At 37.2% G+C, this 14,825-nt stretch overlaps 1 protein-coding gene across 5 annotated transcripts; it reads right to left on the bottom strand.

Annotated features, from left to right (window-relative positions):
• Positions 1-5,287: 5,287 nt before the first annotated feature.
• rnf167 (ring finger protein 167) lies at positions 5,288-13,252 on the bottom strand. Of its 5 annotated transcripts, none has more exons than XM_085469948.1 (10): positions 13,175-13,252; positions 10,411-10,541; positions 10,215-10,292; positions 9,986-10,123; positions 9,826-9,913; positions 9,613-9,703; positions 9,025-9,130; positions 8,371-8,464; positions 8,114-8,194; positions 5,288-7,929 (listed from the first exon to the last, which is right to left on the bottom strand). In XM_085469948.1, the coding sequence occupies exons 2-10, from the start codon at positions 10,513-10,515 to the stop codon at positions 7,517-7,519; spliced, it is 1,194 nt and encodes a 397-aa protein (XP_085326074.1). In that variant the 5' UTR covers positions 10,516-10,541; positions 13,175-13,252; the 3' UTR covers positions 5,288-7,516. The 5 variants fall into 5 exon arrangements, with proteins under 5 accessions (XP_085326074.1, XP_085326077.1, XP_085326075.1 ...); XM_085469951.1 differs by having other exon boundaries at positions 13,180-13,244; XM_085469949.1 differs by having other exon boundaries at positions 13,154-13,231.
• Between the last annotated feature and the right edge of the window lie 1,573 nt (positions 13,253-14,825).

The raw sequence follows: 14,825 nt of genomic DNA, 5'->3' as shown, positions 1-14,825 counted from the left end.
ACCTGGTTTGGAGTGTAAGCCACAATTTATCACCTCCGCCTAGGTAGCGTTTACGTGCGTGTCATTCTTTTTGGTTGTAAACACAACAACTCGAAACGTTTTGAATGACTTTTGATCGAACTTTTTAGGAGTGTATACTGGGGTCACATGACCAAACCATTCAAATCTGGCTTACATCCTCCAAGGTCTTCAAGGTCAAATTAATGATTTATTGGTCAAAAATAGACAAAAATCCTTATCACTTAGAAACTATGATTATTAAAAGTGCAGTGTGTGTTGTCAACATATAGAAAGATTTAAAATATCATGTCACATTTGACCTTATCTTCAAGGTCAATAGATTGATCTGAAGGTCAACGGGATAATAATGCTATATAGAGTTATTTAAAAATATGTTTCTTACTGCTATTCTTTCTACTGACCACATATAGGCATAAAGGGAATGATATATGGGGATTCTAAATATTACATTACTTTGGATTTTCTTTAAGGTCAAATAAAGTCAAACATTCATAAAATGTCTTTTATACTGCATTTGTTTGTACTGGTAACATTTAGGAAATGCTACTGGTATATGAGGATTTTAAACATCACATTATAGTTTGCATCACATTTTATATTTGAGCTCACTATTACTTTCCGTATCTGTCTTTCTTTCAAGTTGACCCTAAAATGTGTTATATCTTTAAAGAAAGTAATGTAAAAAGCTATTTAATAAGTTCAAGTTATTCATTTCCAGTTATTTACCTATTATTATACCTATTATCTATTACCTTTCCTAGATAATTTTTATGACCAGAGAGTGAACTGACTTGGTGGAGGTTTGCACCCCAGAACGCTTAGTTTCTTTCACACCGTTTAGAAAATCTTCTGTTTTGATAGTATGTTTACACATAATTTAAAGGGAAAGATTATTTCAGCCCACACCAGCCATGGTTTTCATAGACCCAAACCAAAAATACATATACAAGAGGAATAATCAAGAAAGGGAGATAAAAGTGAAAACCCAACACTGCAAATGCATTGGAAAATATGGATAATAAATGGAACGTAGGTCTTAAACATGTATATTTATCCCCTCACCTTTTTCAGATCAGAATTTTCATTCTCATTCTCTACGTATAACACACAAATTATAACACATCAGTACTTCTTCAATATTTTTTATAGTTTTCCCTCTCTATTCACTTCAGTTCAATTCAATTTAATGGATAGATATAAATATATCCCCTTAAATATAGGGGAGAAAGACCAGACAAAAGACACACAGTGGAAGAGAGCCAGAGATGAACAATAACAGCGAGTGAAAAGAAGTGAGTGAGGAAGAAACGCTCGGTGCATTACAGGAAGCCCCCAGCAGCCTAGACCTATTGCGGCATACTAAAGGGAGGATTCATGTCCACCTGATCCAGCCCTTTTTCTTTTATCAAAAAGGAAAGTTTTAAGCCTAATCTTAAAAGTAGAGAAATTGTCTTTGAAACCATGCAACCTGAAGGCAATGCCCCCCGCTTTAGTGGTCTTCTATGGCCTTTCAGGTCTCTTTGGTGTTGCTGAGCTGACCAGAACTTCATCAGAATTCACCAGAATGTTGGTTTTGCAAAACAAGCTTTTGCTGTGTCTTCACCTGCATCAACCTCTTGAAAAGCTACCAAATGCCAAACACTTGGAAACAAGTGTTTATATTTAATCTGACTAATTTGCCACGACGTAATAAGGGAACAGGTCCAACTTGGCCATAAAACTGCTTTTAGAGAATTGTCCACTTGCCTTTGAGCTCTGGAAACAGGAGACTGTGTATGAAGAAAACGACTGGATACTATTAGAAGAAATAAATTAAATCCAATACATTTTGCTGGATTTGCTGTCTTTAGGGTTCTATAACTCTTATCCAAGATGAGTCCATTGAAAAATGTATACAAGACATAATGTATGACTGTAAAATTGCTGTGGGATTACCTTATTTTCTATTGAACACTCATCAATACCATGTTCCTTGAAGTGTTTCTATTATTTAAAATTAATTGTTGAATCATATATCATCTACATTATTAATGTGCTTATTCCAGACATAAGCCGTACCCTACCTTTCAGTTTTATGGTTACTCATTAAGACTTGATTCATTAGGGCTTTATGCATACGATGAATTCAAGCCATTTAATCCTTGTTAATTTCAGTATTTCATGTCCCTTTAATGATGTCACCTGCTGTGTTAAAGAAAAGCCAATTTACATTTGAGCTGAATAAATCTTTTTATACCCCGGATACATGATAGCCATGCATAGGTTAGCATCATCACATTTAGAGTTCTCCTCTAAACCAGAAGAACCTTTACAAGACTCTTCGTCAGCAAAAAAAAGCTTGGATTTGCTGCAAAGAATCTCGAAAACTCTTAAAAACTCTGAACTTTCTCTGGAAAAGATGCCATCAAGCTGCTCTTTGCTGAGATCATCTTTCCTGTTAGTCTTAACTTTAATTATGCTTCTGGATTCCAGAAAGATCTCCCAGGACGACAATGAGGTAAAGTACATTTTCTTGTGACTTTATTTGCTAACTTTCATCACAGAAATAAAAACCAGAGGTAATTTATTGACTGTACCAAGAGAACTTACACCCTAGTGTGATATGCATTTACTTTAATTTTCATTTCAGCAGAATTATTCCTTGGGCGAGTTTTAACTTCCCTCTAAAATAATTTAATCTGATATTATTTTACAAATTATGTTGATATGAAACAAACAAAGTGGTTTAAGGTTCAAAGGTTTTTTGAAATTATCAAAAAAATGCAAACAGCTTTTTTTTAACCTCAGATGAAAGTAAGTTATTAGATCTGGTTCTGGTTATATCCTAGATGCCCTGCACTCCTTCCATAAGCAGCTTTAATTAATTCTTTAATTGATAATATTATTATCAGTGTATTGTCAGGCAATGCTTTTATTATCCTAACAATAATCATAATAATATTGTAGAAATAAAAGAGAAAATAACAGTTTTTACTATTCACATGTTCACAGGCTTTTCTGGGGAGTCCTTATCACCTGCACATCATCTCCACTCCACTTGCTATCCTGGACTACATGAGGCACCAGTTAAGGTTCAAAGGACGAACAAAGAAAAGCACAAAGAAAGGATATATTTGGAGGTTCACTGTCTAGTGAAAGTAAAACGCAATAGTGTGAGATCAAAGGAGCTTGCAAAGAAAAGCGTCTGGACTTCTTTAAGTTGCTTGAAGACGTTTCACCTCTCATCCGAGAAGCTTCTTCAGTTCTAAGGTCAAATGGTGGAGAGTCCCAGATATAAACCTAGTGGGAGTGACCCCCCACAGAGGGACAAAAGGACCCCCTGATGATCCTCTAATCGCCTGAGCCAAGGTGGGAAACTGGGCGTGGGTCCCAATCAGCCAGAGTTTCGGGTGTGTTCATTGTGAAACCTGGCCCCACCTTATCATGCGAATTCCTGAGGTCAGATGGCCCAGGATGTGAGTGGGCGTTAAGGCGTCTGGGAAGGGATCTCTAGGTTTATATCTGGGACTCTCCACCATTTGACCTTAGAACTGAAGAAGCTTCTCGGATGAGAGGTGAAACGTCTTCAAGCAACTTAAAGAAGTCCAGACGCTTTTCTTTGCAAGCTCCTTTGACTACGATGACCTGGATGACTGAGAACCTTCACAGACAATAGTGTGAGATCTAATAAACTACTTCTTAAATGTCATCGTTTTCTGTAAGTTTTTTTTCTACATCTGTTCTATAACATCTCTGATCTGTTGTTAAAACTATTTGGACTTTTTCAGATCTTAAATTCAATAAACCCAAACCAGCTGTAGATAATCAGCCGCATAAAACTGAAACTCGTCAGGCATTTCAGGCAATTTTATTTGAGGCAGTGTTTAGTCGAACCAGAATCATCTTTCCCAGTTGGAGCATAGACTTACAGCCATCATTTGTTGGATAATGACACACCTGTTTTATAGCCAGGTGAGGCCTGTTCCTTGTTATTTCGTGACAAACAAAACATATATAATATTTTAAATTGCTTCAAAGTGTTGAACTTGTATTTTAGCTTCTTTTTTTTTTAGCATTATTTCCATAGTTTGAACAAAGAGATCGCAATATGTAACCAAGAAACAAAACAAAAAACATCTAAAGGAGATGAAATTCTAGTGAAATAATATAAATAAAATAATAGTAAAAAAACCTTTTGTTAGATTAAACGAGGATGATAGAAAGACAGAATTATGAGAAAGGAAGAAAGAAAGAGCTAATGAGCCACGGCTAACCACAACATCTGTCAAACATGATGGAGGCAGTGTTATGGCATGAGGTGCCAGAGGGACTATATAAATTGTGTGTGCTGATGATGGGACTGCTGATAGAAGGAGCAGGATGGACTGTGAAGTGTTCAGAGCTGTACCCTCTGCCCAGATTTAGCGAAATGCTGTAAAACTGATCAGACGATGCTACGCAGTGCAAATGGATAACAACACAAAGCAAACCACAAAAACAACAGTTTGCTAAAATGGGATATTCGCCAAAGGCCACATCAGTCACCCGACCTAAAGCCAATACAGCATGCTTATGCTTAACATTATGTTGCGTTGTCCAATTACGTTTGAGCCTCTGAAAACAGGGGACTGTGGGTGTTAATGAAGTAGTTTTGCAAAACCAGCAAAAAGTCTGCACTTGAATCACATCTTAACTGTTTAATCTGAAATGCATCGGGGTGGTTTTCAGTGTAATTATGCAAAAAACCCAGGGAAGTAACGTCAATTAAGGTTCTACTCCTCTCCATGCTCCAGTCAAAGAGCGCCTTTAAGAAATCAGCAGATGCATCTTCAGATGTAATTTGCACCAAGAAATGTCAGCTCTGCTGCTCTCTTGACTAAAGTTGCATCAGCTGACCATGAGCACAGACTCTGCAGGAGGACAAAAATGAGTAACTTTGGGAAAACATGGAGGAAAGGAAGCTGATTAATATTTACTATATAGGAAAAATATGTTTAATAATGCTGTTTTTTTTCACTTAAATTCAACTTGGATCATTAGTAAAACATTATTTTTAATGATTAACTTTAAAAAACAAACAAACAGTGAGGTGGGGGTATATTTTCCCCCTTCTGGAGGACTAGAAGGAGACTGAGAACCAGAAGAGTAACTAACGAAAACGTCAGATGAGAACAGCTCAGCTGATAAAAGCATGGTTTAAATATTATTATAATACATTACTGACCTTACTATATTGCAAATATTTATAAAAGATAGCAGGTGTTCTAATAACAAAGTAACAAAGTCAAAACTTTTCAAGTGGCTTTATTAATAAAATGATCACATCAATAACCATTTGTAAGGAAGATCTACTTAAGTGTTCTCATTTAAACGAACAGTAACACAGTCCTACTTTAATATCATTAACCCTTCCACAAACAAGATCTTTATTGCAGCTTTTCACGGATAGTGTTTCAACATCTGAAAGATTCCCAATCCTGCTTTACACATGGAATTACACTTGACACTATACATTTATTATTTAAGTCTGATAACCTAGGCACAGTCTAAAAAACAAAGAACAAAGAATGAAAAAATGAGTGGGCATTATAATGTTTGAGTGTTTCGGTGAACAGTCTCTAAAACTGAGACATAAAGAGCAAAAAAAAAAAAAAAAGTACAGTACAAAAGATAGTTTAAGTATTTTGTAAAAAGGAGGAGTTTCTATATTTTACAATACAGACTATTGCAAACAAGTCCCAAAGAGATCTTAGAAGTGTCGAGTCTTTTAGTCAGTAATGAAGGAATGTATTGATATGACAGCCCTATTCATTCAGAAACAGATTTAAAAGGTTTCCAGCTGTACGTCTCTTTGAAAAACATCAAGGGCAAAGACCTCACCAAGTTCATCTCAGAAAGTGGAGAATCAAACCACAGCTGCTCGGCTTTCAGGTGCAAATCAAGCATGACTATGCGAGCTTACGTTATCGTTACAGGAGCCAAACATGTGGAAAGCAATTTATTTTTGATTATTTAAAAAAAATGGCCTGTATTTATATAGCGCTTTACTAGTCCCTAAGGACCCCAAAGCGCTTTACATATCCAGTCATCCACCCATTCACACACACATTCACACACTGGTGATGGCAAGCTACATTGTAGCCACAGCCACCCTGGGGTGCACTGACAGAGACGAGGCTGCCGGACACTGGCGCCACCGGGCCCTCTGACCACCACCAGTAGGCAACGGGTGAAGTGTCTTGCCCAAGGACACAACGACCGAGACTGTCCAAGCCGGGGCTCGAACCGGCAACCTTCCGATTACAAGGCGAACTCCCAACTCTTGAGCCACGATCGCCCAAGAAAAACACACCGACAGATGTTCACACTGATGAATAAGAGCAGTCTTAAAGACAGCTCGATAAGAGCAGTGTGGGTGGAGAGTCAATCAATCTTGTTCAATTTCCAGACATTTAACACAGACATGTAGATGAAGGCCAGTAGAAGGCAATGCTCTGCTTTTCCTAAAACCACCACCTGTGTCCCAGTTTCTCACATTATTGTTCTACAATTTTTTCTTTTCTATTTTGTTGTATAAAAAATAAAAACAAAAAAAAAATGAAAGAAGAAAAAACTTAATTACATACATTTAAACAGATTCGAGGAAAAACGCTAAAACACTTTACAAGACCACAACCCCATTACCTTATTCTTATCGCCACCAACAATTTATTGGAGTGTAAACCTGAGTTTGATCAACAAACTGTATAAAGCTAAAAAATAGTTTCCTTAAACTGTCCACAACCGCAGAGTATTAACAATGTAAAAGCAGCAGTAACGTTACATATCTCCTATATTTTACTGTGACTTAATTCAATATTAACTTCTCATATTTCAGAAAACTTGGATGCAAAGTTAAAATGTGTGAAAACAGAACTGGGGGTATTACAATATAAAAAGAAGACAAATATTACCCCATTATCCTTGTTAGAAAAAAAATAAAAGACAGGAATGATTAATTTTAAGACAACATAAATCCTTCATACTCTATACTAATCCTAAACAGAACCTTGCACAAGGTAAGATCCCATCCCATTTTTGCACAACTTTGGCCACGAAGACGTCATCTATGGACATTTCACTCTTGCCTAAAAGGGAATCGGTAAGTGATCTGGACATTTTGTACTGCACTAGTGATCCAGTTACAGCGGACATCATGCTTGAAAGCTAATGAACTACAGTAAATGTGTGGATTTCAGTGGTTTATGCTCAACATTGCACTTGGTAAAACTGACCAACCGCAGGTTCTGCATTTGTTATGACACTTGAAAGAACTCCACTGGTTATTGGGTGACAGATTTTTAACAATCAGCACTAAATCAGTGAACTAACTAACTGTCAAGCTTGCCACAAATCTGAAAACAATTTAATTTTTTTTTTCCCAATAACAATACGTATGAGGATAGAAACTTTTTTTGTCCTTCTGGTCAAACTAAATAATCTCATTGTAGCTAATTTCTGGCCATCAGATCTCCTCTCAGTCCCTACCAATGAGCTGAGCTGTGTCATCGTCAGAGTGGTGCCTGCCCTCTCCTGTGTCATCACATTCTGAGTCTGTGTCCTCCACCGGTGAGTAGCAACCTTCATAACCTAGGATGGGTGAGTTGCAGTGTGCAGGGGAGGTGAGGCACTGGGCGGTAGTTGTGGTGGTGGTGGCTGAGTAGGCCCCTGGGCTTCCTGTGGGTGACCCCGGGTTGGAGGGTCGAAGCAGAGGAGTGCGCTCCGAGTCTGCGTCACCTTCTGGTCCTTCTTCCTCTCCACGTCCTCCAGTTTCTGTCTCAGACTCAGACTCGGACTGCTCAGGGTTGTTGCGGGTAACGCGCTGTTTGCACACTGGACACGTCTTCTTGGTCTGTGTGAGCCACGGGTCTACGCATTTGCAGTGATAGGCTGAAAATCAAAAACATTTTGAGGAACTTATGAAAAACCTACCAGAGGATGACGATTAAAATACTAAACAAGAGTTTTTAAAAGATAAAAAAATTCATATTTTAGAAAATAGGATGGGATTAGATGATTGAGCACTTAAAAAAAAAGTTCAGTGCCTCATCAACACAGAATATCAGATATTTACCATGTGAACAAGGCAAAACACGCAACTTGTCCCCTTCTTCATACTCATCCAGACATATTGCACACACATCATAGTCATCCCCTGAAAGAGACTGAATGTTACCAGCTCACATCATTAGACATAAACAGGCATGTAACTCTCAACGCACGTAAAAGTCTTCCCAAATGATTAAAAAAATAAAACGCAGCCTTCAAATTTACCGTCACTTCTTAATATTTAAAAAAATTATTTATTATAATAACAGCAAAAATGGTTACCTTTACTGAACTTGTGTATTGGAATGCGTTTCAGCTGTTCCTTGGACAAACGATTTTTTCTCAGCCTTTTTCTGTATTGTACACATCGTGTAATCTGAAATATGGAAAAAAAAAAGCTCAGTTTTATCGATGGAAAAAAGATTTACAGTGGCGTCTCAACACTTCCCTTAACCCTCATGGCCTGCCTCCCTAAGAAATAACAAATAAATAAATGGGGGAGAACTGCTTAATGCTCATGTACTCATTATTACAAAAAGGGTCGTTTCTCTCCTCTGATGCGTTTGTGGCAGGCTCTATTCATGTGTGCTCTTCTTCATCTGCCCCTCACTTTGCCACACATTAAGCTAAGCTGAGCAGAGAGGCGAGACCGATAAAGTGAAGGTGACATTACGCAAGTGGAAAATAACCAGATTAATTTCTGTAAGTTTAATAAAAGCTGCCTAATAGACATCACTGGGTTTGTTCTTTGTGTTCATGTTTGACAACTATCATTAGATACTAAGAAGCTGGATTAGAATAAACACACAGAGATATGTTGAGCTACAGTTAGGTCACTCTTTTATAACACAAAAAGCCTCTACTACCTCTGGTCTACTTTCATCATGTGTTATTGTATAAACAACCCAGAAAAGATCAATTCATGCATATACTTACGAAAACAACAGACATCACAAGAATGATCAGGCACACTACTCCGGTGAAGGGAATAAGGTAGTAGGAAAGCGGAAAAGGAAAGTCTGGCTTGAGAATCACATACGCCCTACAAGTCAAGAAAAGAAAAAAGTAGAAATATGTTTGTTTCTGCAAACCTAATACATATAAACAGATCTGCCTACAGGTTATACATTTCCATATGTAAATTCTGTAGGCAAAGTGTCTGTACTAGAAACCTTCTGGTTTCCCTTTGCAATCTAAGGTCTGTGGACCAACAGTGTTTGAGGTTGCAGAGCAAAAGTGCGAAAACTTTGCAGAAATTCAATCTCAAAAGCATTTGACAATCACAGATGCAATTTGATTAACAGAATTCTCTTTCTTATTTACCTGCATTAGTCACGTGACATGATAACAGACAAAGATATAAGCTCGCTACAGTGGAAAGTCTGAAAACTGGCCTTTGCCCGAGAAGCTAAATCAGCAGCCAAGCCAAATGGTTTCCAGATTGGTACAAATCTAATGCTGACAATAAAAAGTTGGTTTAATCTACAGTTTATGTTTAATATTACTGGTATTGTTCTTCCTTACCCCTGTTCCGGAATTATGTAATTCCTAAGAATGTGCGAGGCATAGTAGCTGGCGAATACAGAGGGAATATTAATCTGTTCTGCAATAGTTTCTGAAAAAGAAAAAAAAATACAAAACAACAGGAATCAGACACACACAGTAGGACAGTACAATAGCAAATATTTATATTTGTAATATTTGTTTTCCCATGTTTATAATAGCACAAATAATTACCATTGCTGTAGTTCATATTGAGCAGAATTTCTGAATAAATGTTGTGAACGATTGCGGCATCGTATCCAGCTTGCTGTGCATTTAAAACCTGAAACAAGTTCCTTACATTAGAGCAGTGTGCTTCTCAGACAACAAATATTCAGTGTTAAACTCTGCTTACCTTTATATCAAAGTTACAGTCATAACGTTTGATGAGAACAACAAATTTGGTAGTTGTGGCATTAAAAGATGGGGGCAGTGGTGGGGGAGGGTCTATTGTTGTGCAAGCATTAGCTGGATGAGAGGCAACCAAAACTCCCTAAGATACAAAGAAAAAAAAAAGCATCATTATAAAAGAAATCGACCTGCATTTTACCATCTGTACTCCTCCTTCAACACTCAGTTCTCACCATTATTCCATCCTTTGGAAGTGCAGATCCAAACAAAGCAATGCGGTCATCAAATGTTTTGGTAATATTGCTATAATGCTGTAAATACAATATACAAACACTATGAGAACAGGCAAAAGTTTCATAAGAGTCTGAGGCTCATCTTTCCAAACAAAGGTTACCAAATTATATGATTTAAAACTCCAATTCTACTTACAGCATATATATAGGCATCTGTAGGCAAGGGGAGCAGTATGCTGCAGAAAACCAGTATAAGCACACTCAGTCGAGTTCCCATGCACCGACAGCCAAGCTGCACCATCCTTGGTTACTTACAGTTGAACTAATCTATAAAAAAGAAGTAGTCATGTTGAACTAGAGATTTATGCTTCAGCAGGAAATCTACACCATAGCTACATTGTAACCACAATCCCTTCTGAAACCCAACAAAGTGACCTACCCCATCATCTGACGGGCACCTCCCTACAAATATTGTAGTTGGGTGTGCACAGCCTCCAGCTATTGTGATTGGCCTGTTCAGTACTGATGATTCCTCCTGTGCATTTCTGGCTACCTTTTCAACAGTTTTTATTTTATTTCAGAGAATAACAATCATGATCTAGATATGAGGACAAGTAGTTACAGCATTAATATAAGGACTGTGGCTCCCAACATCCTCTAGCAGATCATTACATGAAGGAACCTTTTAAATACAAGCGCACTCATGCTCACAGGTGTACACACGGGTGCTCACACACACAAACTACACCCTTTTTGGCTCCTACCTCAAAGCACACTGTGCGCTGTCGATCTTACGTGCTGCACAATAATGTTTAGTATTTACTGTGATATTCCCATAGATCATCGTGATGTTGTTTATTATGTTGCTCTTTTTTTTTCTTCTGCTTGTTTTCTCTTTTTTCTTTCTCAACAGGTGATCGATATATGTATTTTTTGTCTGCTTATTTTGTTTATTTTTTGCCCTTTGCCCTTTATCCCCGTCCCTCTTCCCCGCTGTTTTTCTTTCCCTCATTTTTTCTCCCCTTCTTTTCCCCAGTCAAGTCTGTCCCGTATTTAGCAAGTGAAAATAAAATAAACAATAAAAGGTGAATCAAATAGACCAATACGGTAAGGCTGGGATGGTCCATTTGGTAAAGTAAATCCGTTGGGCATCTTTCTTCACCTTTAGACAATAATTCTCTCAAATGTCAGCAAATTCCACAAGGGAGATTGCTGACATTGTTGGGATGGGCGTGATAGAATGAGCAAAGTGGAAAAACTAGAGGAGCGAATATTTTTGCCCTGGAAAAAAAAACAAAAAGAAAAAAAAAACTGACCAGAACAAAGAATGGAGAAAGAGGAGGGGAAAAAAGTGCCAGAATTTTATTTGTTTCTACTGGATGGCACCGCACATAAAATGTGATAATTAACACATGACGCACCACGCACAAGCATAAAAGCTGGCAGCCATCATGTAGGTTACGTCGCAGGCTCTGCAAAGATTCACCACAGAAATCTATGTGATGCCTTATTATGCAAATTCAAATAGTTCAATCTAAGTAAATCTGTAACCTGATTCATCAACAAAGAATGAAGTAACCCACCATCACGCATTTACACGAACTAGATTGTTATGGAGTAGCAAGACAAGTACTTTTGGAGGTTATTGCCATGTTGTTGTCCTCATTTGACTTCTTTTAACCCAAGCTAATTGGCATTTTCACAAGCAAAGGAGCATGTTTACATAAAACACTTAAGTTCACTGACTGTTTGCAGTTTCCAGAGGTTTGCTTTGTTGACACTCCACTTTTTATCACTTTAACACAGATAAGTAATCTAACCAGTTGTTTGGAAGCTTTGTGATTTACCACTCACATGCAAATCAGAAGAACCACGGATCTGAAGTAGACTACATCTACATATTCTCCACATATCACCCACAAATAAACACCCTTTTACATGGAAAAGTATGAATACGCACAGTATACATTCAAGGCCCTTATACTGGTACAGATGAAAACAAGCCAGTTGACTCAAAGTGTACTCAACAATGCGGAATCTGAATGCACGTACATGTATACGCATACCTTCAAGAAAAAGAGATTTTAAACGACAACACGCTCGCTAGGATGAGGTAAAACAAGTGAGATTCTTTTTAGCAAGATAGTAACATTCCCCAAAGGCCACATATGGTTTGTGTCACTAGTTAGCCATTTAACCCATATAGAATAGAATAGAATAGAATGATCCTTTAATTGTCCCACAAGGGGAAATTTGGGTGTAACAGCAGCAAGAAAGACACATATACAAACAAACAGTACACAAGACACAGAAACATACACAATTTTTACATATTTACATCAATTATACTGTCTCCTGTCTTTCTAACAAAACAGGAATGTAGCAACTTTTTGTCGCTTTTGTTGTTTACAGGAAGTTAGCCTGGTATCTTTGCATAGGCTCTGTCGCAACAATAAAACTCATGACTTAACTATGCAGTTAGGTCAAAGGTCAAAGTAGACTGACTAGCTGAAATGCGATTAGCATACAGTTAAGGTCAGTTTCTCCTTAACTCTGACCAAAGCACAAGTAACATTATCTCATGTGTTTATAGTGTGGGAAGGACATACCTCAGTATTCCGCTAATAAGTGCAGTGGGAGGTTTGTGACCTCACCTGAGATTCTCACATATAACCGTGTTTTTTTAATATATAACACTTATTTTGCTTTTATACTCCCCAATTATCTCTAAAGAGTTAATATTTCCACGACAAAACGACAAACACAGCGAGGATTAACTAAACGTTAGTTGCCGTCTGGCTAGTATTAGCTGACGTTAGATAACAGCTACGATGTCTTCGTAACAGATACTCATATATCTATTGCGCAGCCCATTCACAACGTTTTATAGAGAACTAACAAAACAAAAACCGATGATACGTCGAATAAAGACAACATACACTTCCACCAAGTTGTGTTACCTTACAGCTGCTAGGTTTGTTTGTTATTGCTTCTTCTTCGGTGTCTTCCTCGCTCGTAGTCTAGGTTCTGTTGGTGGTTGGCAGACCAGCGTTCAGCTGCTGTACCGCCACCTATCGGACTGGAGTGTGAAACAGTAGACGGGAGTTTTGCAAGCTCTATTGAGTGTTTAAAACCTTTGGTTACAGTAAAATGAAAACAAAAATCAATTTCAAGTACAAATATAAAATTTCAACATAGAACGAGTGCATGAAACTAAATTCCTGAGTGTGATAATAAATGAAAAAAGTTGCTGGAAGTCAGAATCAGCTTTATTGGCCAAATATAGTAATCGGGCTAAGTTTTTATCTTTGCTCTCAGTGTAAATAGCATAGAAAAACAGACATTACAGACAATAGCAAAATGTATAGCATATATGTGCGATGTGCAAAGTGTAAAGGTATTGGAATAAATTATTAAATAAATAATAGATTGCTAACTAGCTGGTTAAGATATCAATAGTATACACGGATCTCACAGTAATGATATTCAAAACAAACTGTGTTAAAGCATTTCAGTCTTGCCTAAAGTGAGGCATGTGAGACATCAAAAAACACTTTACATCCTTTACAATTCTTTGGTTTTAAATTGTTATGTTACTGTGTGGAGAAAATACTCATCAAAGGTCATTACAATCACCGTATGTATTGAAAAAACAACAACAAAAACAAAACAAAGATCCATGCGAATTGTTAGTAATGTAAAGTTTTATAAACAAATTGATCCAATTTTTTAACAGTAAAATTCTTTAATTCAAAACAGCATGAATGTAAGGAATAAATTGTTGCCAGAAACCATTCAGAAATTGTTCTGTGATAGAGATGAATGGCTACAACTTAAGGGGTACAACAAATTCTAAGATACAAAGAATTTGGACTACGAAAAGAACTTTTTCTATATCCACATGTGGCATAAAATCATGGAACAGTTTAATGAGGGAACAGTTTAACAGTGGAATTAATGGTCAAGCATTACTCAGTTTACAAACAAATATAAATAGATTATTTTAGAGGGAGGAATGTAGAGGGCTGATAATCACACAGTGATTATTCAATGTACAAAATGCATTTTTTTTGTCTTTGTTGGTGAAGTATATAATGTTTTATGTGTGTATTGTGTGTAGACTATGTACAGTTATGTTGTACGAGGAAATAAGGTTTTAATTTATCCTGCTTAAGGAAGTCTGCTGCATGTGGATAGTACTTCAGTGCTGCCCTCAAGTGGTAGGATCTCTGTAGTATCACATGCAGTGTTTTTGCTGTTGTCAGTCTGATGCCAGGACCTTATCTTCAAGGGAAATCAGCTGTAGTACAAATAATAACTCCAAGCAAAATAAATAAATAAAGCTTGCATATATACTAGGAAAATGGACCCACTCTCTTTTGTGTAAAAATGCAGCTTTTCACCAGTAGTGTCAGGCTAGTCATAGGAGTATCAGAGCACAGCGGTTATAAAAGAATGACAAAGAATCTACATTTGGATGAGCTTTTGGACAAAAATCAGCAGCTGTATTAAACGTGTCCATACACTGTTAAATGTTAAATTTCTTTCCCTATTTTTACCCTGTTGCTTTCTACGATAATGATGCTGATAGCAGTGATTTTCTTGCTTAAA

The sequence above is a fragment of the Copadichromis virginalis genome, linkage group LG10 (assembly GCF_057382275.1).
Source record: "Copadichromis virginalis isolate Kocher_CV1m ecotype Utaka linkage group LG10, C_Virginalis_male_GT1.1, whole genome shotgun sequence".
Taxonomy (NCBI): domain Eukaryota; kingdom Metazoa; phylum Chordata; class Actinopteri; order Cichliformes; family Cichlidae; genus Copadichromis; species Copadichromis virginalis.
Note: the sequence above shows the minus strand (reverse complement) of the source record. Positions and strands in the feature narration are given on the sequence as shown.

Coding starts and splice junctions, on each gene's coding strand:
- rnf167 (XM_085469948.1), bottom strand. CDS start 10,515: ATGGTGCAGCTTGGCTGTCGGTGCATGGGAACTCGACTGAGTGTGCTT. Junction 9,914..9,985: donor ACTGTAACTTTGATATAAAG/GTAAGCAGAGTT, acceptor AACTTGTTTCAG/GTTTTAAATGCACAGCAAGC. Junction 9,704..9,825: donor CAATATGAACTACAGCAATG/GTAATTATTTGT, acceptor TTTCTTTTTCAG/AAACTATTGCAGAACAGATT.